We start from the raw sequence: 24313 nt of genomic DNA, 5'->3' as shown, positions 1-24313 counted from the left end.
ATAGAATCCATTTTTTCTCAGTGACACGCGGCCCTGACTGTCCCCTTCCCATTCCCACAACGGGGGGAAATGGCTGTGATAAGCTTCTTAGTTATGTTTTTAACTTTTGTATGTTTTTGTAACTGTATACATTTGTATACATTTTGTAATTGTATACTATTTTTCAGCTAATTGGTTTTAATTTAAATTTTTATTGTAAAGTTTTTAATTGTTTCTCTTGTGAGCCACTTTGGACCCGTTTCTGGGAGAAAGGCAGCAAACAAATACATACATACATACACAATACTTTGACAAGTAAGAGCATTCATATAAACAATTGCAATAACAGTCAGCTCCAGCATTTCATAGGTCTGGCTCTAGTTTTAAACTCCAACCTGACCAGCGGCATTAAGCATCCACAACCAGCAAGTGAGTTTCAAAAAGCCCAGAGGACTCTTGGATCTCCATCAGACTCCTCCAAACTTTCTTTGTTGCATTAACAAAAGAAGAAAAAGAAGCAGAGCTGCATTGTTTGGAACACTTTTATAACCATCCCTCAAAAGGAACATCATGATTTTCTGAACTGAACTTTCCACCATCACTGACAAAGAGATGGGAATCTTTTTCTCTCTTCTGAGAAGCTGTGGCTGCTAAAATAGAAGATAATGAGAAAGGTCTGCAGCCTGCCCTCTCCTTGAGATGCATTTTCTCCTCTGAGCCATAGGGATTCCCTGGTATCTTCCACTTGGAAATGCTGAGGACACGATCTGGGGAGAAAAGGGGATAGGAAACCTTTGTTTCTTCCAAATAAATAGCTATATTTTGTTCAGATAATATTTATATTCCACCTGGCAAAGCTGCTTCTCTCTAAAAGAGTGTCTTCCAACCAGGTGGGTCAGCGTGAAGCTGACTTGGCCAACCTGAACGTATTCACTGGGAACAAAGCAAAGATGGCTGGGATGGAGGTGTTTTGGGATTAGTCTTCCTGGCTGGAAGTTTTGGGGAGTCGAGGAACAATATGAAGATGAACCTCGGATTCTAAAAAGCGAAGTAGAATCTGCCATAAAAGAAACTGGAAAAAATAAATCACCAGGAAGAGATGCTATCCCAATTGCTGCAATGCACACAGACAAAAGCAACACCAGTGTTAACTAAAATAAGCCGACAAATATGGAAAACAAAGACAAGGCCAACAGACTGGAAATGATCAACACACACACACACACACACACACACACTGTCTCCCAATCCACAAGAAAGGAGATATGAAAGACTGCAAGAACTATAGGACCATGACATTAAATCTGCATGCAATCCTGCTGGAGAAGCAGAGTAAAAATAGATTATTATTATTATTATTATTATTATTATTATTATTATTTAATGCCCCAAATTCTGCAACACAGACTCCAACAACATATGGAGAGAGAAATCCCAGAGGTATAAGTGAGATTCAGAAAAGGAAGAGGCACTAGGGGCCACATTGCAAACACATGATGGTCAATGAATCATACCAAGGCATTCAAGAATAATATATAATAATATAATAATAAAATTTATTTATATCCCGCCTCTGAACAAAATGCAATCAAGGCTGAAGAAAATCAGCATGTGATTTATGGACTATAGTAAAGCCTTTGACTATATAGATCTTGAAAAGCTATGGAACGCACTCAAAGACATGGGAGTCCCACTACATTTGATAGTCCTGATGACAAATCTGTGCCAGGGACAAGAGGCCACCATCAGAACAGAATTTGGACAAACAGAATAGCGCTGCATCCTTTCACCCTATTTGTTCAATTTATATGCTGGTAGCATCACAAGAAAGTCAGATCCAGGAGGAGGAACAGTGAAGATAGGAGGAAGGAACATCAACAAGCCATGTACGCGGATGACACCGTAATATTTGTGGAGGACATCACAGACTTGGAACAGTTAATAAGGAAGGTCAAAGATGAAAACAGAAAGGCAGGATTAATGCTGAACATAAAGAAAAAAATAATGACCACAGAAGAAATACATAAATTCAGTCTAGACAATGAAGAAAGGGAAATAGTCAAAGAATTCCTGCTCTTAGGATCAAACATTGACCAGAATGGAGACTGCAGTCAAGAAATAAGAAGAAGACCAGGGATGGGAAAGGCAGCTATGAAAGAACTAGAAAAGATCTTGAAGATATACAACTAAGCACTAAAGTTAGAATCATCCAGGCCATTGCATTCCCCATCATCCCCAGGTTTATATAAATAAAATTTTTATTATTATTATTATTACCATCCCCAGGTACGGATTGAGAGCTGGACAGTGAGAAAAGCGGATAAGAGGGAAATCCATTCATGTGGCCAAAGATACAAACAAATGGGGCCTTGAACAGATCAAACCAGAGCTCTTCTCAGAAGCAAAATGATCAAGTTGAGGCTGTCGTACTTTAGCCACATCATGGGAAGGCATGGATTGCTAGGAAAAACAATAATGCTAGGAAAGGTAGAACTCCATCCAGGGGGTTATGGGTTTGCAGAGCCTAAGCAGAGCAGTGGAGCACAGGGAGTCGTGGAGATGTCCCATCCACAAGACTGCCATGAGTTGGGATCGACTCAAAGACGATTAACAACACCAACGTCCCAAAAGGCAACTCTCCCAAGCTGTGATCTCCACCATCACCATGCAAGCCAGTTTCTCTCTAGAAGAAGAACACTGTGGTCTAATCCGCACTGCAGAATTAATGCAGCTGGGTCAACATGTGTGGATTTGCACTTCCAGGGGACTTTGGAGTTTATCACACGGGAGGAATTTCTCTTTATTTCGAATGAAAAGAAAGTGGGGCCAGAACGCATTCATGTGAATTCGCTAGTTCAGCGAATTTACATGAATTCAATTTGCGTTCGAACTGGCTTCCCATTGCCTGAAAATAGCTTACCATTACCCAAAATTGTGTGTGGTAGTCTATCATGCAATAACATGAAACCCCAGGATTGCGTTCGGATTGCCATTGGATTATACTTCCAATTTCCCTTGTCTGATAACATCCTCTGCGCCTGCAGAAATAAATGCAGTTTGGTACCGCTTTAACGGGCATGGATCAATGCTGTGGAATCCTGGGATTTGTAGTTTGTTGTGGCACTGGAGCTCTCCAATAAAGCTACAAATCCTTGAGCCACAGCAGTTAAAGCAGTGTTTTACTGCATTCGTTTTGCAGTGTAGACACAGCCTGAGATATTACTCTGTTGTCATTTAAGATGATATTAAGGGAGGCCGTTCCCTTTCTTGGCCATGTGAGGACTAGGGACAAAGGGCAATAAAAGACAGGAGAGTAGTAGTTAGAGTGCTGGACCTGGGTTTGACCTGGCTAAGTCATCAAACCTACTGGGTGACCTTGCAAGTCACACTCTCTCAGCCTCAGGAGAAGGCAATGGCAAAACCCCTCTGAAGAAATTTGCCAAGAAAACCCCATGATAGGTTGCTTTAGGGTTGCCATAAGTTGGAAGTGACTTGAAGGCATGCAACAAGAACAATACAATTTCAACTCCATTTGCAAAGAGAGGTATCCTTTGTGAAAGTGTGAAAGATTGTCAGTGTCTCTCTATCTCTCTGCAGTGCTGGAAATTTGGGGACAGTAATCTAGTATGGTGTAGTGCAGTGATGGCAAACCTACGGCACGCGTGCCAGAGGTGGCACTCAGAGCCCTCTCTTTGGGCACACATGCTGTCGCCCTAGCACAGAGTTTGCCAGAGTTTCTTACTAGAAAGCCAGAGGGACGTGGCACTTTGCAATAAATAAGTGGGGTCTGGGTTGCAGTTTGGGCACTCGGTCGATAAAAGGTTCACCATCACTGGTGTAGTGGTTTGAGTCTTGGACTGCAACTCTGGAGACCAAGGTTCAAATCCCTGTTCAGCCATGGAGACCCATTGGGTGGCCTTGAGAACGTCACACTCTCAGCCTCAGAGGAAGGCAATGGCAAACCTCCTCCAAACAAACTTTCCCAAGAAAACCCCATGATGGGTTCGCTTTAGCATTGCCATAAGTCGGAAATGACTTGAGGGCACACAACAGTGCAGGAATCCATCACTAGAGCACCCCTGGAGATGTGTGCATCCAGCCTCTGGGTAAGAAGTGTCAAGTGAGAAGTGAGTCTTCTCAGAAAAGGCAAAGGGTGCTCAACCTGAGGATAATGGAGCAGAGGACAGAATAGGGGAATTTCAGCACAGAATAAGTAAAGAGATAGTAGAGGATCACCTTATTAATCTAAATGAATTTAAGTCTCCGGGACCAGATGAACTCCATCCAAGGGTACTAAAAGAACTGGCAAATGTAATATCGGAGCCATTGGCAATAATCTTTGAAAACTCCTGGAGAACAGGAGAGATCCCAGCAGACTGGAGGAGGGCAAACGTTGTCCCCATCTTCAAAAAGGGGAAAAAAGAGGATCCCAACAATTATCGTCCAGTTAGTCTGACATCAATGCCAGGAAAGATTCTGGAGCAGATCATTAAACAGAGAGTCTGTGAACATCTAGAAGGCAATGCCATAATCACAAAAAGTCAACATGGGTTTCAGAGAAAGAACTCATGCCAGACAAACCTAATCTCTTTCTTTGATAAAATTACCAGCTTGGTAGATGAAGGGAATGCTGTGGATATAGTATATCTTGATTTCAGTAAGGCCTTTGACAAGGTTTCCCATGACATTCTTGCAAACAAGCTTGTAAAATGTGGGCTAGACAAAGGAACTGTTAAATGGATCTGTAATTGGTTGACCGGCCGAACCCAAACAGTGCTCAACAATGGCTCCTTTTCATCCTGGAGAGAAGTGACCAGTGGGGTCCCACAGGGTTATGTCCTGGGCCCAGTGCTATTCAACATCTTTATCAATGACCTGGATGACAGAATTGGGAGCATACTTATCAAATTTGCAGATGACACCAAATTAGGGGGAATAGCTAATACCCCAGAGGACAGGATCAAGATTCAAAATGACCTGAATAGACTAGAAAGCTGGGCCAAAGCTAACAAAATGAAATTCAACACAGAGAAATGTAAGGTACTGCACTTAGGGCGGAAAAATAAAATGCACAGATATAGGATGGGTGACACCTGGCTGAATGAAACTACGTGTGAAAGGGATCTAGGAGTCCAAGTAGACCACAAGTTGAACATGAGTGAACAGTGTGATGCGGCAGCTAAAAAGGCCAATGCTATTTTAGGCTGCATCAATAGAAGTATAGTGTCTAGATCAAGAGAAGTAATAGTGCCACTGTATTCTGCTTTGGTCAGGCCCCACCTGGAATATTGTGTCCAGTTCTGGGCACCACAATTCAGAAAGGACATTGAGAAACTGGAGCGTGTCCAAAGGAGGGCGACAAAAATGGTGAAGGGTCTGGAAACCATGCCCTATGAGGAACGACTCAGGGAGCTGGGGATGTTTAGCCTGGAGAAAAGAAGGTTAAGAGGTGATATGATAGCCCTGTTTAAATATTTGAAAGGATGTCATATTGAGGAGGGAGCAAGCTTGTTTTCTGCTGCTCCAGAGAACAGGACCCGGAACAATGGATGCAAGCTACAGGAAAAGAGATTCCACCTGAACATTAGGAGGAACTTCCTGACAGTAAGGGCTGTTCGACAGTGGAATGCACTCCCTAGGAGGGTGATAGAGTCTCCTTCCTTGGAGGTCTTTAAACAGAGGCTGGATGGCCATCTGTCAGGGATGCTTTGATTTGGATTTCCTGCATGGCAGAATGGGGTTGGACTGGATGGCCCTTGTGGTCTCTTCCAACTCTACGATTCTATGATTCTATGATTCTATGATTCTAAGCCTTGTTGCAGAGGAGAACAGATGTTGTGCATGTGTCTGTGTGTCAGCCTGAGAGAGGAGAGACTTTCAGACAAAAGAGACCATGAAGGTCACACAAGCCAGGATGGGATGATGGAAAACAAGGTGTGTGAGAGAAAGAAGGGGTTTGATGGAGAGGGTCGTTCCTTTTATAGCTCTTCCACAGACCATTTCATTGCAACCAAAGTGCTTTTGTGGCTAGATTTGTCCCTCCTCCTTCCACTCCTCCAAGTGGAGAGAGAAGCTCAGGAAATTATCTTGATGTAAAAAAAACCCTGAAAGAAAGCAGAAATGCCTGCATTAGCATCCTCCCTCCTGATGAGATTAAGGAGATCCGGGAGAGTAATTGCTTGGCACAACCTGCCACCTGGAGATAAGGCCGCTCTCCGTGGTCAGGTTCATTTGTAGGATGGAAAGAGGCCAAAGGAAGGAGGGAGGCAGCCACTCAGGTGGTTCATGAAAACATTGAGTTGGAAGGGACCCCAAGGGCCATCCAGTCCAACCCCATTCGTTCATGTAGGAAGACCCCACCAAAGCCCTCCCTGTGACAGAAGGCCACCCAGACTCTGTTGGAAAACCTCCAAAGGAGGAAACTTTGCCATTCTCCAAGGCAGAGTTCTTACCGTCAGGAAGTTCTTCCTAATGTTGAGCTGGAATTTCTTTTCCTGTAGCTTCCATCCATTGCTCTGTGACCTACTCTCTGGAGCTGGAGAAAACAAGCTTGCTCCAGTCCCTCCTCAATATGACATCCCTTCAAATACTTAAACAGGGCTATTATCATATGACCTCTTAACCTTCTCTTCTCCAGGCTAAACATCCCCAGCAATTCCCTAAGTCGTTCCTCATAGGGCTTCTTGGTTTCCAGACCCTTCACCATTTTAGTCGCCCTTCTTTGGACACACTTCAGCTTCTCAACATCCTTTTTGAATTGTGGTGAAGAAAATCACCTCATTTGAAATCTAGTGCTGCAGGAGAGCACTATGGACTGCCCCCCTCCTCCCCAAAACCCCCAATGAATTAGGTCTGAGAGCAAATCAAGACTGGCTTTTCTTAGAAGGCAAGATGATTAAATGGAGGCTATTGTCCTTTGGACATATCATTGAATCTCAGAGCCCTCCTTCCCAGCAAGGCCTAGCATGACAGCTAGGCCTTGCATTAACTAAGAGGGAGGAGGCGGTGACCAGGAGTTCCAGGACAGCTGCCATACCCAGGATGGGATGTTCCAGACGGTTGAAAAACCGTGAATGTCCCGCCCGGAACTGGGATATGGCAAGCCTAACCATGCAAGAATATACAACTAAAGCACTCTTGAATCCTGAAAGATGTCTATCCAATCTCTGCTTAAAAACCCTCATGAGATGACATGACTCATTAGAAAAGACAATAATGCTGGAAAACCCTGGGACAGGTTCACATAGGGTTGCCATAAGTTAGAAACAACTTGAAGGCACACAACATATCACACACACACACACACACACACACACACACACACACGGAAGACATTAGGGAAAGAGAAACAATCCGTGAAAGGTGGGTGGACTCCATCAATTTGCAAGAAGTTTTCTTGGAGGTGTCTCATTCAGAAGGTCACCATAAGTCAAAGTCAACTAGACAACAGATAATAACAGCAACCACTGTCACTGTCAGCCCTTTGCAGACTATTTTTATCCACAAATTCAGCCATCAACATTGTGAAAATATTCAAAACATACATAAATTCCAAAAAAGCAACCTTTGAATTTGCCATTTTATATAAGGGACACAGGTTTCCTATGCCATTGCATTTAATGGGACATGAGCATCTACAAATGTTGGTATCCAATGGGTTCCTGGAAGCAAACCCCAGCAGATACCAAGGGCCCGCTGTATTTATGTACTTTTCCTAACCTACTAATTTATCTACGTATTTCCCCACCAACTGAAGCACATTCATGTGTATTTTTCCAAAACGGTACTTGTTTTCAACCGTTTATATTTTTAAATATGTACACAAACAGATGCAAGCCTTACCGATGTGCAAATTTCTCAGACACACTGGAAGCTCTGTCTTGCAACAAGTTTCAGGTTGTTGGGATGCTAAGAAATGGATCATTCAGGGGAGGCTCTCAAAGCCACCAACATTCTTCTCTTTCCCCGTTCCAGGCATAAATTTGCTTTTGGGTCTGGGTCAAAAATAGAACAGCCATAGAAGAGGACTGGGACTTTTCCCCTGCGGATGCCATGCGTGGCGTGGGCACTATGGCTGAAACCTGCTGGTGTGTTGCCCTCCTGCAAGCCCCCCTCCGCATGTGGGTTTGCTTTGCTCCAATTCACAGACCTTAAGCAGAGTTCTTCATCCATAAAGCTGTAAGCAATTTAGATGTCAAGGTTTTGATGTGGGTTTTCATACATTTTAATATTTTTAAAGTGCAATATTTTTTAGGTTTTTAAATTGCTATTTTAAAAAAGTTATGTTTCCATTTCAACGCTTTTGTATTGTTTTTAACTTCTACTGTTTTACATTTGTTGTTAGCCAGCTTGACTCTCAATATTGGGAGGAAGGAGAGATAATGATATTAATATTACTGTATAGACTCATGTATAAGTCTAGAAAATTTAGTCAAAAATTTGACCCAAAACACCTGAGTCGAGTTATCCAAGGGTCAATGTAAGTACTGTACTTTAACATTTATTTATGTATTTATTATTTTATTACAATTTTGTATTATATAAGTTACAGGTTCTTTACAGTTTTATATTATATAAGATCGATGTTCTTTACTTTGCTTCCGTTTTCTTCTTGTTGATGTCTGCTTAACGTCACTGAAGACCTCCTTTCCTCACTCTTCCAAGTCTGAGTATCTTCCTTTTCGTTTTCTTCACTTCTTCTTTTAAGTATCATTTTATAACAAAAATAAAAGCATTTGCAGTTCTATTACTCATTATAATTAACAGTTGTTCTCTACCTATATTCTTCAGCTATTAATATGAAAATAATGCTCAGACATTCTGAACAAAACTCCTTCCTTTTCTCTTATTATTAACTTGTATACAATGTTTTCCCTTAAACTCTTTATTTTATATCCTTATCCCATAGTTGAACTTTTAAACAAGGAAAAGGAATCTGTCCTGGAAGCACTGACCCACCTCTACTAGATAATCCATCCATCCTGTAGTATGGGTGTGATGTCCAGCCAGGACTGTTTGAATCTCCCCCTGCATTTTCTTTCCTATTAGTTCAGGCCATAGTATGTTTCAGTGTAGGAAATGTTCATTGTATTACTTCTGGGAGGAGCTGTAGGATCCCCTGCATTTTTCCAGGTTTGCTTTGCCCCTTCCCAGCAAGCTCTGTTTTAGCTGGAGGCTTTTAGTTTGGGGCAGTCTTGGCTGTGAGCTGGCAGAGAGCTGTCTTTTGGTGGCAAACAGGCCCAGGCAGCTGGAAAGGGCATTTCTTACACGTTCGCCAATTTAGTTACCAAGAACGTTAGCCGATTTAGTTACCAAGAACAAGTCAGCGAAATTAGTTACCTACATCAAGTCAAAGAAATCAGGAGCTGAAAGACCCTGCACCAGCTCCATTGAGTGAGGAGATCAAACCAAGATCAAACCCAGAGAGATGACACCCTGAAGATTGCTGAAACTCAAACTGTAAAGTATCTTTTATCTAGAGCTGGGGAGGAGAAAACGCTTTACTTTTGTTCTTCAGATTAAACTTCCCCCTTTTTGAACTTTGCATTCAGCATCAGAGCCTTTTTGGGTAAAAGAGTTTGATCTCACCAGGGTGCCGCCGGCGTTGCACACCCAAACCTGCCACCACCTTTAGTTGGGTGTCTCTTCACAATGGGCATAAATCGGTATGCCTTCAGCACTGTTTTCCTTTGCACTCTCCTTGAGATCCTTTGCTACAAGGGCCTAAATTTTACCCTTGACTTATACACAAAATCCATACTTTTGGCCCCAAACCTGGTCTTGTCTTATACATGAGGTTGACCTATAGTTGAGTATATACAGTAATACTGATAATACAGAAAAGAGCCAGCATGATGTAGCTTTGAGCGTTGGACTATGAGTCTGGAGACCAGGGTTCAGCCATACAAACCCACTGGGAGGCCAGGGTTCGATTCCCACTTCTCCCATAGAAACCCACTGGGTGACTTTGGGCAAGTCACACTCTCTCAGCCTCAGGGGAAGGCAATGACAAATATCCTCTGAACAAATCTTTCCAAGAAACTCCATGACAGGTTTTCTTTAGGGTTGCCATAAGCTAGAAAAACTTGAAAGCACACAACAAGAACAATAATAGTGGCACATGCTGTTCCTTTTGTTATGTGCCTTCAAGTCACCTCTGACTTATGGCTACCCTAGTCTCATTGCACCACCACATTGGCCAGGTTTACTCAGAGGAGACTTGCCATGGCCTTCTTCCGAGGCTGAGAGAGTGTCACTTGTTCAAGGTCACCCAATGGGTTTCCATGGCAGAGCAGGGATTTGAACCCTGGTCTCCCTGAGTCCTCAGACCACTACACCACATTGTTTCTCCTGGATAGTGTGTAACACTCCATTAGTGCCTTTAGTGTTCCCTTTAATTCACAGAGATGGAAGAAAAGCTGTTTTCTCTGCAAAAGAACCATGTGCAAATTTGGTGCAGAGCAAGTCCTGAGCTGTGGATAGGCTTTGAAGACTGTGTGGTTTCCAAAGTCCTTCTTAAAGCAGGAAGAAAATTTGCTAAAATTACTTATTGCTTCCTTGAAGTTGAAAATTAGTGATGAATTGCATCCTATTGAATTATCTCCCTATTGTGCAGTGCAGCCACTGTATGTATAGATATGGATCACACAAGGTGAGAGCTTTTATATGAAGTTGTGCTCCTGGTTTAGTCTACATTGCCATCTTGCAACTCCCAGAATTCCATGGGCATCTTCCTTTGGCTGGGTGGCAATGGTGCTTTGTGGCCCAGGAAGAAAGGCTTCCTGCTCAAAACATTCCTCTTCTGCTCAGACCAGAAGGAACACATCTCGTTGTCATCTCATCTGTCATTCTTGTCATCAATTGCTATCAAGTTGACCTCAGCCAGTGGTGACTGCATGAAAGGAAGGCCTCCAAGTCATCCTGTCTTCAGCCCTCCTGCTCAGGTCTTTCAGGCTCAGGGAAGCCATGGATATCCTTCATAGAGTCCATCCACCTGGAATGAAGACTTCCTCTGTTCCTATTGTAATTTCCTGCATGTAATTTAGGGCTACTCTATGTCTTCCTTTTCCAGGACATGCCAAGTTAAAGCACCACAAAGGATACCCCCAGAGCAGCCAGCCTCAAGCTTCCAGATGGGTCGGGGCCACATTTTTGTTGTCATCACTGGGACCATCATCTTCCTCCCTCCTGAAGAAAAAGCCCACCGAGGAGGAAGATGGTGGAGAGAAGAAAGGAACCACCTCGTGATCGCCAGGAGGAATAGCTAATACCCCAGAGGACAGGATCAAAATTCAAAAGGACCTGAATAGACTAGAATGCTGGGCCAAAGATAACAAAATGAAATTCAACATGGAGAAATGTAAGGTACTACACTTAGGTAGAAAAAAATGAAATGCACAGATATAGGATGGAGGACACCTGGCTTAAGGAGACTTATACATTTGAAAGGGATCTTGGAGTCCAAGTAGACCTCAAGTTGAACGTGAGCCAACAGTGCGATGTGGCAGCTAACAAGGCCAATGCAATTCTAGGCTGCATCAATAAAAGTATAGTGTCTAGATGAAGGGAAGTAATAGTGCCACTGTACTCTGCTCTGGTCAGGCCCCACCTGGAATACTGTGTCCAGTTCTGGGCACCAGAATTCAAAAAGGATGCTGAGAAACTGGAGCATGTCCAAAGGAGGGTGACCAAAATGAAGCCCTATGAGGAAGGACTTAGGGAGCTGGGTATGTTTAGCCTGGAGAAGAGATGGTTAAGAGTTGATATGATAGCCCTTTGTAAGTATTTGAAGGGATGTAATGTTGAGGAGGGAGCAAGCTTGTTTTCTGTTGCTCCAGGGAATAGGACACAATGGAACAATGGATTCAAACAACAGGAAAAGAGATTCCACCCAAACATTAGGAGGAACTTCCTGACAGTAAGAGATGATATGATAGCCCTGTTTAAGTATTTGGAGGGGTGTCATATTGAGGATGGAGTAAGCTTGTTTTCTGCTGCTGCAGAGAATAGGACTCAAATGGATGGAAACTACAGGAAAAGAGATTCCACTTAAATTCCACTTTAAGATTAACTTATTAACTTCCTGACAGTAAGGGCTGTTTGACAGTGGAAGACTTTGGTGGCATTTCCTTCCTTGGAGATCTTTAAATAGAGCCTGGATGGTCATCTGTCGGGGCGGGGGTGCTTAGACTGAGAGTTCCTGCATGGCAGAATGCCATTGGGCTGGATGGCTGTTGGGGGTCTCTTCCAACTCTACAACTCTACGATTCTATGAAAAGTTTTGAAAGGTTTGAGTCCTTATTGTAAAATGGTAATTTGATGGCTATAAACTGTATAAGGTTGTCATGGAGAAACTGTACCTTGTCTCAAGTAGATTCTGTGATCCTGCTCAGAAGAACAGGGCTAGTCTGGATGACCCCTTGGGGTCCCTTCCAACTCTAGGCTTCGATGGTCGCATGATTCCAGCCAGAGGGGGCTCTATCCCCACCCAAAACTGTACAGCTCCATGCCTCTTAACATAACCGCCCTGACCCTGTAAATTATTAATTGTCAATGTTTTTTTTAAAAAGTGCAGACTTAACTTTTCCTGGAAAGGCTTTGGTGTTTCTCTTTTTCCTCCTCCTCCTCCTCCTCCTCCTCGCTCCACCCGCCTGCCTTTCATTCTTCTGATGACTGCCTGATTCCCACCCAGCGGAGGGGAGTGTGCTCTGGATGACTATATAAATGGACATGAGGCTCAGGAGGTAAATTTCCAGCTCCCTGAACCCAGCTGGACTGGCAGAAGAAGGTGACAGCAAAGCAAAGCAGAGGACAGAGAGGACTCCTGACTGTCCACCCAGCAAGAGCATGGCTGAAGGTAAACATGGGCAACTCCAAGGAACACTTTGCAGGCATGCTTTGGCTAACCTGACTTTGCCCTATAGTCCTTCTCTCTCTGCATGCAAATGTGGGCATCATCTCCGAATGCCTGGTTGTAACACGATCATTGCAATGCGATACTCACAAGATGTATATGTGTATGTGCACAATGTGCGTGTGTTCATTCCTCTCTGCACATGAAACCCAAATGTCTTCCATTAACTCGCTCCCTTGACTCTATAAATGGCAAAGTTCCTTCTGAAAGGAGCTTGTGGACATACGCTCGATTCCTTTAACCTAAGCGGTCCAAGATGTTATTAATATTGTTTTAAAATAAAAAGAAGAGGAGAAACTCTTCCAATTTAGGAGGAAAGGGAAATCCAAATTCCGACAAGGGTAATATTATGGGAAGGTGTCTTTGGTTCCAGAATGGACTGCAATAGTTTTTAAAGGAAGGGAAAATATGACAGCAGTAAGGAAACTTTGGAGCAAACAATTGGAGCATTCAGCCAGAAGCCCAAAGGCAGTGGCTCAGCATACATTGAAGTATATGTGTATTTTTGGAATTCTTGCCATGCCTTGGTTTATAGAAACACAGTCCAAAGACAACTTTGCCGCATGTTGTTGTCCTTGCTGAGCGCCTTCGAGCCTATCATGGGGTTTCTTTGGCAAGTTTCTTTAGAGGGGGTTCGCCATTGCTTTCCCTTGAGGCTGAGAGAGTGTGACTTGCTCAGTGGCTGAGCTGGGATTCAACGGTTTCCAGAGTCTGAGTCCAATCCTCAAACCACTACATCACTCTGGTGCTGCATCCACACTGGAGAAATAACCCAGATTGGCACGGCTTTACCTGCCCTGGCTCAAAGCTATGGAATTCTGGGAGTTGGAGTTTGTTGTGGGGCCTTCCTTCCTTAAGCTCTGCTCTGCTCTGGGCCCACAACAAACTCCAACTCCCAGAATTCCATAGCCTTGAGCCAGGGCAGGTAAAGCCGTGCCAATCTGGGTTATTTCTCCGGCCATTGTCTCTGTTTAAACAGCATCTTTTCTGTTTCCAGCATTGTTCAAGGCCACAAATGCACTTTCTCTCTTTCTAGCCAAGGGTTTCATATTTGAAAAGGCATCCTCCTCTTCTATGCAGTCTCAGGGTCAATACCAGGCAGAGTCAATGCAAAGAGGTAAATTGTCCAGGAGAAAGAAATAGGACTTCTTCTGCTGCCCTTTCCTTTCCTCCATCCTTTTATCCCCTCCATCGCTCTCCTTGAGATGAGACATTCATTGCAAATTCCTAACTTGTCTATATCCTTGTGAACAAGAAGGGCATGGCTGGCTTTATCAGGGACCTAACTCAGCACCCGCCTGCATGCTTCATGTTGCCATCTCTTCCCTTTGTGTTTCTTCAAACTAGTATTTATCTCCATTTGAGGTCCCCTTAAAACATCGTCTTGCCATGAATGCAACATGACCCTTGCAAGACCCCCGCTCCTTTCCAAGCAATTTAAGACACAATTTACCAAACCCACGGTGCTGGATTTAAAGCTCTGAGCCAAAAGTCTCCCAAAGCTGTGTCCTTGCAAAGTTTCCTTTCTTTCCCAGCAATATAAGCAAGAGAGGGGTTTGTTTGTTTGTTTGTTTGTTTGCTTGCTTGCTTACATGGAGAATAAAAGGTGAATGGGAGGGATATAATAAGGTTTGTGAAAATCTTGCAGAGAGTTGTGTGATATTCCAGGAACTGTCCATTGCAACTGGCCATTGGTGCATGAAGGGCTGGCAAGAGAAAGGACTTGATGCGACACACACTTGCCTTATTAATACTATTCTTATTGTCAGTTTTATTTATACCCTGACTTTTCCCTAAAGCCAGGCCTCAAAGTGGCTTTAAATCCAGTCCAGTTCCAGTGTAAGCCCAATGAATCAATGAGGTTTACATAAATGTTGACTTGTCTGTGCCTTCAGGTCTCCTGCTGACTTACGGCAACCCCATGAATTTTGTAAGGTTTTCTTAGGCAGGGGATACTCAGAGGTGGTTTTGTTACAGGATTTATTGTTCGGCAGTTGATTCAGTCACTCTGCTGGGATTAGGCTAAAACATAAAGCACTGGACTCAAATCACAAGAAAAGAGGTTCTGCCTAAACTTTATGGTAGAAGCTGTTCAGAAACAATAGAACTGACTGCCTCAGAGGATGGTGAGCTCTCTTGCATTGGAGATCAGGAAACAGAGGTTGGATGGACATCTGTCAGGAGTTGTTTACTTGTGTACTCCTGTTTCACAGGGGTTGGAATACAAAACTTAATCTATCCCTCCTGTTCACCTTTTATCTTCCATGTAAGCAAAGAAACAAACACACCTCTCTCTTGCTTATATTGCTGGGAAAGAAGACCAACTTTGCAAGGACGCAGCTCTGGGAGACTTTGGCTGACAGCTTTAAATCCAGCACTGTGGGCTTCGTCAGTTGTGTCTTAAATGGCTTGCAAAGGAATCAAGGTCTTGCAAGGGCCATGCTGCATTCATGGCAAGACAATGTTTTAAGAATGGAGATAAAAACTAGTTTGAAGAAACTCAAGGCCAAGACATGGCAGTCTGAAGCAAGCAGAAGGCTGCTGGATCAAAATGGTAAAAGGCCTGGAATCCATCAAGCCCTATGAGGATGATCCCAAGGGGCATCCAGTCCAAGCCTCCTCTGCCATCCAAGAAGAGGCCGCCCAAGTCCTCCCTGAGACAGATGGCCACCCAGCCTCTGCTTAAAGACCTCCAAGGAAGGAGACTCCACTACACTCCGAGGAAGGAGTGTGTTACACTGTTGAACAGCCCTTACTCTCAGGAAGTTCCTCCTAGCGTTTAGGTGGAATCTCTTTTCCTGCAGCTTGCATCCATTGTTCTGGGTTCTGTTCTTTGGAGCAGCAGAAAACAAGCTTGCTCCCTCCTCAATGTGACATCCCTTTGCAGTTAAACAAGGCTCTCAACAGTGCTTGGGTGTGATCTGAGGAAGGGAGACAAACATGTACAGAGAGCAGACCTGTGGCTTTGAACGCTGAAAAATCCTTGTCCTACAACTCCCTGAATAGAGCAGCCATCATAGGAGAGAGATTCTAGGAGTTGTAGGTGATATATATAGAATAAATTGAGTCTGGTGGATGAATCTAGTTCTAAATAATAATAATAATAATAATAATAATAATAATAATAATAATAATAATAATAAACAATTCATAATAATAATAATAATTTATATCCTGCCTCTTCCCATAGGATTGAAGTGGCTTACAACACAATAAAAATACAAGACAATAATACAGTAATAAAAACCAAAACACACATAAAATACAATACAACTCTAATACAATACAATACAATATAAATAATCCCCTCTTCTCCCCTCCTTGCATATATAACAATGATATAAAATAAATATAAAATAAATCATTAAAACCATTAGTTAAAACAATCAAGACAGGAAGAAGCGGAGATGTGAGATAACCAGCCGGGAGTGATCAAAACGATCTCAGATCTCAGCGGGGTGACATACGAGTCTATTATTCAAGGAAGGCCTGGAAGCTTTCCTCTTCTCTGGTCTGCTCCATTCATCTTTTTTCCTGCGTGAAATAATTGCATTTAGGTTTACTGTTGCCGGTTGTTTCTGGTTCATTGGAAACACACAGCATTGAAGCAACCCATCAGGCTGTCCAGTGTGCAAGAACAATTGTGAATGTGAACCTAAGGCTGGGGGCACCTCCCTTGGCACGAGTCACACTTCCATCCATGGACATGCCAGGGATATCTACAAACAAGAGGACCACTGTGCAGATGTTCTGCTGGTCCACATTTCCTGACTCCAAGCTCCCAATGCAGAAGAAACAGTAGTGCCTCAAAGGACCACCATATCATCCTGAGGCCCACTTATGAACTGACAGGAGATGTTCAAGAAGCTATAGCTATGAAGACAGCTATAATTCCATAGCTATAGCTCCATATAGCTATGGAGATATAGCCTCCATAGTGATATCTATTGGGGGGGGGGCAGAATGAAGGCAAGGCCCCTGAGTCAAGAATCTTTTGCCTTCAAGTCGACTTTGACCCATGGTGACCCTATGAAGGAAAGACCTCCAAGTCCCTCTCTCCTGGAGATTCATGGCCATGGTTTCTTTAATTGAATCAATCCTTTTGGAATGGAGACTTCCTCTTTTCCCGTTGTCCTCAGCTTTGCCGAGCATTATAGTCTTCTCTAGTGGTGATGTGGCCAAAATATGACAACCTTAGTTTACTCCCTTTGCTTCTAGGGAGAATTCAGGCTTGATCTGTGCAAAGACCTATTGATTTATCTCTTAGCAATCTGTGGTTTCTGCAGACCTCTCCACCAGCCCCACATCTCCAATGAGTTGATTTTCTTCCTATCCACTTTCTTCACTGTCCAGCTTTCACAGTCACACATAGAAACTGGAAATACAATGGCATGGGCAATCTTGACTTTTGGTATTCAGTAATATGTCTTGGCACTTGAGGATCTTGTCTAGTTCTCTCATAGCTGCCCTTTCCAAGTCCTCTTCTTCTGATTTCTTGTTATCCGCTTGGGTTTGGTTCCAAGATCCCCCGTGGATAACAAAACCCATGGATGCTCAAGTCCCATTAAATATAATGACATGGCAAAAGGGTGTCCCTTATAAAAAATGGAAAATCAAGGTTTGGTGTTTGAAATGTATACATTTTTGGAACATTTTCAAACTGCGGATGCTTGAATCCATGTATAAAAAATTTGTGTATAAGAAGGGACGACTGTAAGAATCTTACACTCCGCCAAAGAAATATTTCTTTGTTCCGCAAAGTTCTAGATTTTTTGAGATTGAGACATTTAAAATTATTTACATCTAGAACTCTTCTGTTTGCTGTGTTTGCTTTCCCATATCACTTTGTTGCCCCTTTTCCATGGAAAAATTCTATTTCTAGATGCAAAGGGATCTTGTAGCACCTTTGAGACGGAGAGAAAGAAGTTGTAGCATAAGCTTTCGTAAATTGAGGCTGCATCCGCACTGTAGAAATAATGCACACAATGCACATAAAATCTACTGCATCTGAGGAAGTAGACAGAGCTGCAGAACTACATATTTTATTATGTAATGTTAATGTGTATTTAGTTAAATTATTTTAGTAGAATGTATGTCTTAGGCAGGTTTGTTTTATATTATTCTATTCTATTTTTAACTGATTGTATGTACAGCACTGTGTAAATTTACAACGCTCTATAAATAAATAAATAAATAAATAAATAAATAAATAAAGAAAGAAAGAAAGAAAGAAAGAAAGAAAGAAAGAAAGCAGTTTGCCATGGCTCAAAGCTATGGAATCCAGGGATTTGTAGTTTGTTGTGGCACCCAAGGTCTCTGACAGAGAAGGCTAAATGTCTCACAAAACTACACTTCCCAGAATTTCCTCACATGGAGCCATGGCAGTTAAAGTGCTGTTAACGTGCATTATTTCTGCAGCCTCTGTCTACTTCCACAGATGCAGCAGACTTTATGCGCATCATGGGTGTGTATTTTGCAATGTGTTATGACATATTTGAAGGCTCAACAACCTGCAGGTGATCCTCCCTGCCGCTTGGATTTAGAAGCAGAGATCTGAAGAGAAGGTTAAGAGGTGACATGAGAGCCCTGTTTAAATATCTGAAGAGGCGTCACACTGAGGATGGAGCAAGCTTGTTTTCTGCTGCTCCAGAGAATAGGACACAATGGAGCAATGGATGCAAACTTACAGGGAAAGGGATTCCAGCTCAACGTTACAAAGCATTTCCTGATGGTAAGAGCTGTTCAATAGTGGAAGACATTCCCTCCAGAGTGGTGGACTCTCCTTCTTTGGGGGTCTTTAAGCAGAGACTAGATGGCTGTCGGTCCCAGGAATGCTTTGATTGGGAGTTCCTGCATGGCAGAAGGGGGTTGGACTGGATCAGGGCCCTTGGGGTCTCTTCCAGCTCTAGGTTTCTATAAAGGACTGCCTGCTTGGATTATGCTGGCAGGGGGATTCTGGGAGTTGCAGTATGAAATTTTGTACTTTTCAGTTCTGCTCTCCTGCACATCCAGACAGTGTGAGAACTGAGTTTGGCAGGGAAGCATGAGAGGGCCTTTTATGGCGATGCTGCCAGAACTGAGGCATTCCCTGCCTTGCCAGCTCTTGGATGCCATTCCACACGGATGACAAAAACCTTTCCTTTTAGCTTATCAGCTGGCAGGTTTTAATTAGCCGCTCTTAATCACTGCTGCCTGTAGATTAAGGCCACCGTTGCACCAGGCTTTCCCCTGGAAGAGAAGAACTACGTTGCTGAAATCTATTAAGTTATGAATTAAGTTGGACCATTTCTAACAAAACAGGGATCACTTAATTAAATTATTTTTAAAAAAACTACAGTGATGGACCTGGAGTTTCAGCATTAGCTTAATCCCAGATTAATCAGGTTATTCATTAATTAAATGAGAGACAGTGCTAAAGAGCGAAAGGATTATGATAGTTTAGCTAGTTCCAAAGACAAAAGGTTTTGAACCACTGAGTCATAAGGGCAGTGGCTTCCTTTGCATCGGGATGCTCTGTGTTTTGCAACAGAGGGCCCATTCACACTACATTTTAAACTGGTTTGCAAACCGGCTTAATTTGGGGTCATTCACACTTTTAAAATCTACTTTAAATCCCGTTTCTGAGCATCTAGTATGATAAGGTCCTAAGACCCATCATGATGGCTATATGGGACCTCAATGCAGGGAAACAGCAGAGCCCAGCATCCCAGTTGCTGGAAACCAATGCTGGGAAAAGGAGGTTGATGGATCCCATGTCCCAATTCGGCTGGGCCTCCCAGAGCTGGCCATTGGGCAGAGAAGGATCTCCAAGATGGGGGCCATGATAGGACACTACACCTTCATAGCACTATTGCTGCACTTTAACTGCGGTGGTTCCATCCTATGGAATTGGCAGTTAAGGGAAGAGAAATTGGAATGATTAGCCAGTTTAGGGAGCTATAGTGCCCCCCTAAATTACACATCCCAGGATTTCTTAGTATAGAACCATGGCAGTTAAAGTGAAATAAACAGTGCAATCGTTGTGTAGTGTCAATGGGCCCTTCGTCTGATCCCTCTGGGCTCTTCTTTTTGGCAATGGTTTTTTCTTTGAGGCTACAACTCCCAATGACCACTGGTCATGGATTATGGGAATTGTAGTCCAAAAATGAATGTCTTAAGTTCTACTTTGCATTCATAGCCCATTGCCCTGATGTTCTGTGCTTGTTATCATTTAGAAGCATTACTTAGAATAACTGCAATCCCCAGAATCCCCAGCCGGCCTGGCCAGGGCTTGTGCTGACTGGAGGATTCTGGGAGGTATAGCCTCCCAAAGTGATGTTTCCAAGCTCTAGTTTCAATAGTTTTCTGTTTCCGTTCTCCCCTTCCTCTGGTGCTTTTACATTTTCGTCATAGCTTAGTAACATTATTTCTTTGGACTGCAACTCCCAGAATCCCCAGGCAGAATTTCCATTAGGGTTGGAGGGTTGCAAGATATCTTTCCCAAAAATAACACTTCCAAGTTCTGTATTCCTTCATTTAAAAAAAACAAAAAGACTTGAGAATTGGGTAATTAAAATTGCAAAATGTCCCAGCTGTTGGAAAATTGTGCAAAGAGGCCTCAGCGCAAGGATGTTCCAGGTGCTTGGAAACATGAGCCAAGTGGAGAGAGCTATTAAACTTTGCTTTGTTTCTTTTCCCAAAGGAAGGTGAAGAGGTAACCAGAGTGTGCTTCATGTTAGAAACCAAACACGTAGCAGAGGAATAACAATACCGGTGATTAATGTTTGGAAGCAGCTTCCAAAAGGAGTGGGGTGGGTTCCTTTTCGGAAGGGTTCCTCTTGTCCTTGGATGCTGCCAAGTGGACTAGTTCTAAGAGGCTTGGACTTAATAATGAGTGAAAATTCCCTGGCCAAAGAGTTTGATGCCTAGAAACATAGAATCTAAGGCTGCATCCACACTGGAGAAATAACCCAGTTTTGCACTTGTTTTCTGGCTCAAAGGCTGTGAAATTTTGGAAGTTGGAATTTGTTGTTCTGCTCTGCTCTGGGCCCACAACAAACTCCAACTCCCAGAATTCCATAGCCTTGAGCCAGGGCAGTTAAAGCGGTGCCAAACTGGGTTATTTCTCCAGTGTGGATGCAGCCCTAGAGTTGGAAGGGACCCCCAAGGGCCATCCAACCCAACCCCATTCTGCCATGAAGGAGGACACAGTCCAAGCCCTCCTTGTGGCAGATGGCCATCCAGCCTTTCTTTAAAATCCTCCAAAGAAGGAGAGTCCAACACCCTCCAAGGGAGCATCGTCTACTATCGAATAGCTCTTGCCATCATGAAGTTAATAGGGTTTTTGGTGGGTTTTTCGTGCTATGAGTCCGTGTTCTGTAAGATTTTATTCCTGACGTTTCACCAGCATCTGTGGCTGGCATCTTCAGAGAATGTTGGCATAGAAGTGAGTGGGGTATATATACTGTTGGTTGAGGGGAAGTGATTTCCATGTTAATCTGTGTGTTGGTTTCTTGTTGAATGGCAAGGTCTCAAGGGGTCTATTTACTTAATGATCCATTGTCGGCTGGGAAACCCCCTGACCCTGGCTGGTTTTCATTTGCCTTTGCTGGGTCTTGGTTTTGTTGTTTTTCAGGACTGGGAACCAAACTTTGTTCTCTTTAAGGGTTTCTTCTTTCCTCTTGAAGTTGTCCAGGTGTTTGTGGATTTCAGTGGCTTCCCTGTGAATCTGACCTAATAATTGTTGGCATGGCCCAGAATTTCAGTGTTTTGAAACAGCATTTTATGCCCAAGATGGTTTATAAAGTGTTGTGCTACGGCTGATTTTTCTGGCTGACCCAGTCTGCAGGGTCTCTCATGTTCCGTGATTCATGTTTGAACACTGCGTTTGGTGGTCCTTTGTCCGCAGCTGCACCGTATGCGGTCAATTTCTGCAGCTGTGAGAAGGTATCTCCTGTCCTGCTTCTTTTTTGTCCTGGGTGATGTTTGGAGTTCTTGTGTAGGTATCTGTCTTTGCGTGCAAGTTTTCTGTATGCCGTGTGTCCCAGTCATTGGTTCGGTTTGTGGCTGACCAGGACATCCAAGAATGGCAATGTTCCTTCCTTTTCTTTTTCCATTATGAATTAGATGTTTGGGTAGATGTTGCTCAGATGATTCAAAAACACGGTCAGATCTTCTCTCCGTAGCTCCAAATGGTGACGTTATTCCTCATATTTAGGTGGAAACTCTTTGCATCCATTGTTCTATGTCCCATTCTCTGGAGCAGCAGAAAACAAGCTTGCTCTTCCTCCTCAATATGGCATCCCTTCAAATATTTAAACAGGGCTATCATCATATCCCCTCTTAACCTTCTCTTCTTCAGGCTAAACATCTCCAGCTCCCTGAGTCTTTCCTCAGAGAGCTTTATGGTTTCCAGACCTTTCACCACTTTGGTCTCCCTCCTCTGGATACACTCCAGTTTGTCAACATCCTTCCTTAATTGCGGTGCCCAGAAGTGGACACAGTATTATTCCAGGTGAAGCCTGACAAAAACACTATTACTTCCCTTGATCTAGATACTATACTTCTTTTGATGCAGCCTGGAAACTAATGCCCTTCTGAGAGATGCCCATCCAACCTCTCTTTTAAAAACCCCAATGATGGAGAATCCACCGTCCTCTGAAGCACTCTATTCCACCTTCAAAGAGATCTTACTGCCAAGAAGTTCTTGCCAATGTTTAGATGGAAATGGAATTTCTTTTCTTGCAGTTTGAATCCCACTCCCATATCCCCATATGATGTATTGCCCCATTGATGGGACATGGAAGGGGGCCCATCCAGCAGATCTCGCTTCTTAGGCTGGCCTAGAAAGAGAGAAAGAGAGATGTTCTGTCAAGAAAAGAATAAGAAGCCCTCTGAACTCCCGACAGCACTCTTGATGCCAAGTTGTCTTGTTAGAATTGGCTTTGAACATGAGCCCTTGCAAAGCAGATGGTCTCACTCCGGGAAGAGAGGTTTGGTCCAAAGCAAGCATATCCTTCCTAACAGAGAGCATGAGAGTAGGATCACGCAACCTGCGTGCAACAACTTTGCAGGAACAGCTGGAGGAGAGCTGCTCTCCCCTTGCATTTCTATGGGCATGACCTTTGCCTAAAAATTACATACTGGGGAGAGAGGTTAGAATGTAAACTTATTTTCCCCTGAATTTAATAAATTAATTCCCCATTCTCTGTGTGGGAATGTATACCCCCCCCCCCCTTTTCCATTCCAGGAGAAAGGCAGGGTGTTGTCGTTGTTGTGTGCCTTTAAGTCATTTTTTACTTATGACACCCTAAGATGGGGTTTTCCTGGCATGTTTCTTCACAGGAGGTTTGCCATTGCCATCCATCCTCTGAGGCTGAGACAGTGTGACTTGCCCAAGGTCACCAAGTGGGTTTACATGGCTGAGCTGGGATTTGAACCCCAGTCTTCAGAGTCCTAGTCCAATGCTTAAACCAATGGCTACATTCAATCAACCAATGAACCATATGAGACTTGTTTGAAACCCTCAATCAATTTTGGTTGCTTTCATAGCATTGGAAGTCCCCTTCTTTCCAGCATACATTGTTCATGGACATAGAACCATATTGCTATCAGGAAACCCAAGGACCATCCCCTGCTATCCAGGAAGGCACTGCTAAAGTACATGGGCCCCCAAAATGTGGGTAAAACCTACAGATGTGGCCACTATTGCATTGTCACAGTGCTTTGATAACATCCTAAGTTGGACGGGTGGAAAACTCCCAACAGCTGTAAAAGAAGTTCACCCCAAATCTGGGAGGACTCACAAGGGGAAGAGGTGGCTTTCAAAATATCCTGGCTGCAAACTGATTCGGGTTTTGCAGGTCAAAGCCAATGCCTGGAATGGAGCGCAAGCAGCAAATTCGAAATGAAGAGTGCCATGTGACTTGCCCATAGTCACCCAGTGTCAGAATCCACCTTCAGTTAAGTATTCAGGGTGTCTTCTGCCAGATAGATAGATAGATAGATAGATAGATAGATAGATAGATGGCCAGATAGAGAGTGACATGGATAGATAAATGACGAGATAGATAGATAGAGGGATAGATAGATTGATAGACAAATAGACAGATAGATAGATAGATAGATAGATAGATAGATAGATAGATAGATAGATAGATAGATAGATAGATGAATAGACAAACCGACAGACAGTCAGACAAGCAGACAAACAGACAGACAGATAGATGGATAGAAGAATAGACCGATGAATAGATAGATAGATAGATAGATAGATTGATAGATAGATAGATAGATAGATAGATAGATAGATAGATAGATAGATAGATAGTGGGTTTCCATGGCTGAGCAGGGATTTGAACCCTGATCTCTAGAGTTCTAGTCCAACACTCAAACCACTATCCAGTGATTCCCAAACTTTGGTCTTCCAGATGTTTTGGACTT

General features: G+C 43.2%; 1 protein-coding gene across 1 annotated transcript in view; it reads left to right on the top strand.

Annotated features, from left to right (window-relative positions):
* Window positions 1-12753: 12753 nt before the first annotated feature.
* Window positions 12754-24313, top strand: part of LOC149315414 (protein-glutamine gamma-glutamyltransferase 2-like) — a 58985-nt gene continuing 47425 nt past the window's right edge. The window contains exon 1 of the mRNA XM_089513422.1: window positions 12754-12835. Coding sequence (XP_089369548.1) covers window positions 12826-12835 — 10 coding nt within the window. The 5' untranslated portion in view covers window positions 12754-12825. The remainder of the gene's footprint in view (window positions 12836-24313) is intronic.

Source organism: Sceloporus occidentalis, unplaced genomic scaffold, assembly GCF_023333645.1.
Source record: "Sceloporus occidentalis isolate IW3139 unplaced genomic scaffold, rSceOcc1.0.p SCAF_3, whole genome shotgun sequence".
Lineage (NCBI taxonomy): Eukaryota > Metazoa > Chordata > Lepidosauria > Squamata > Phrynosomatidae > Sceloporus > Sceloporus occidentalis.
This window is presented reverse-complemented; position numbering and strand designations above follow the sequence as displayed.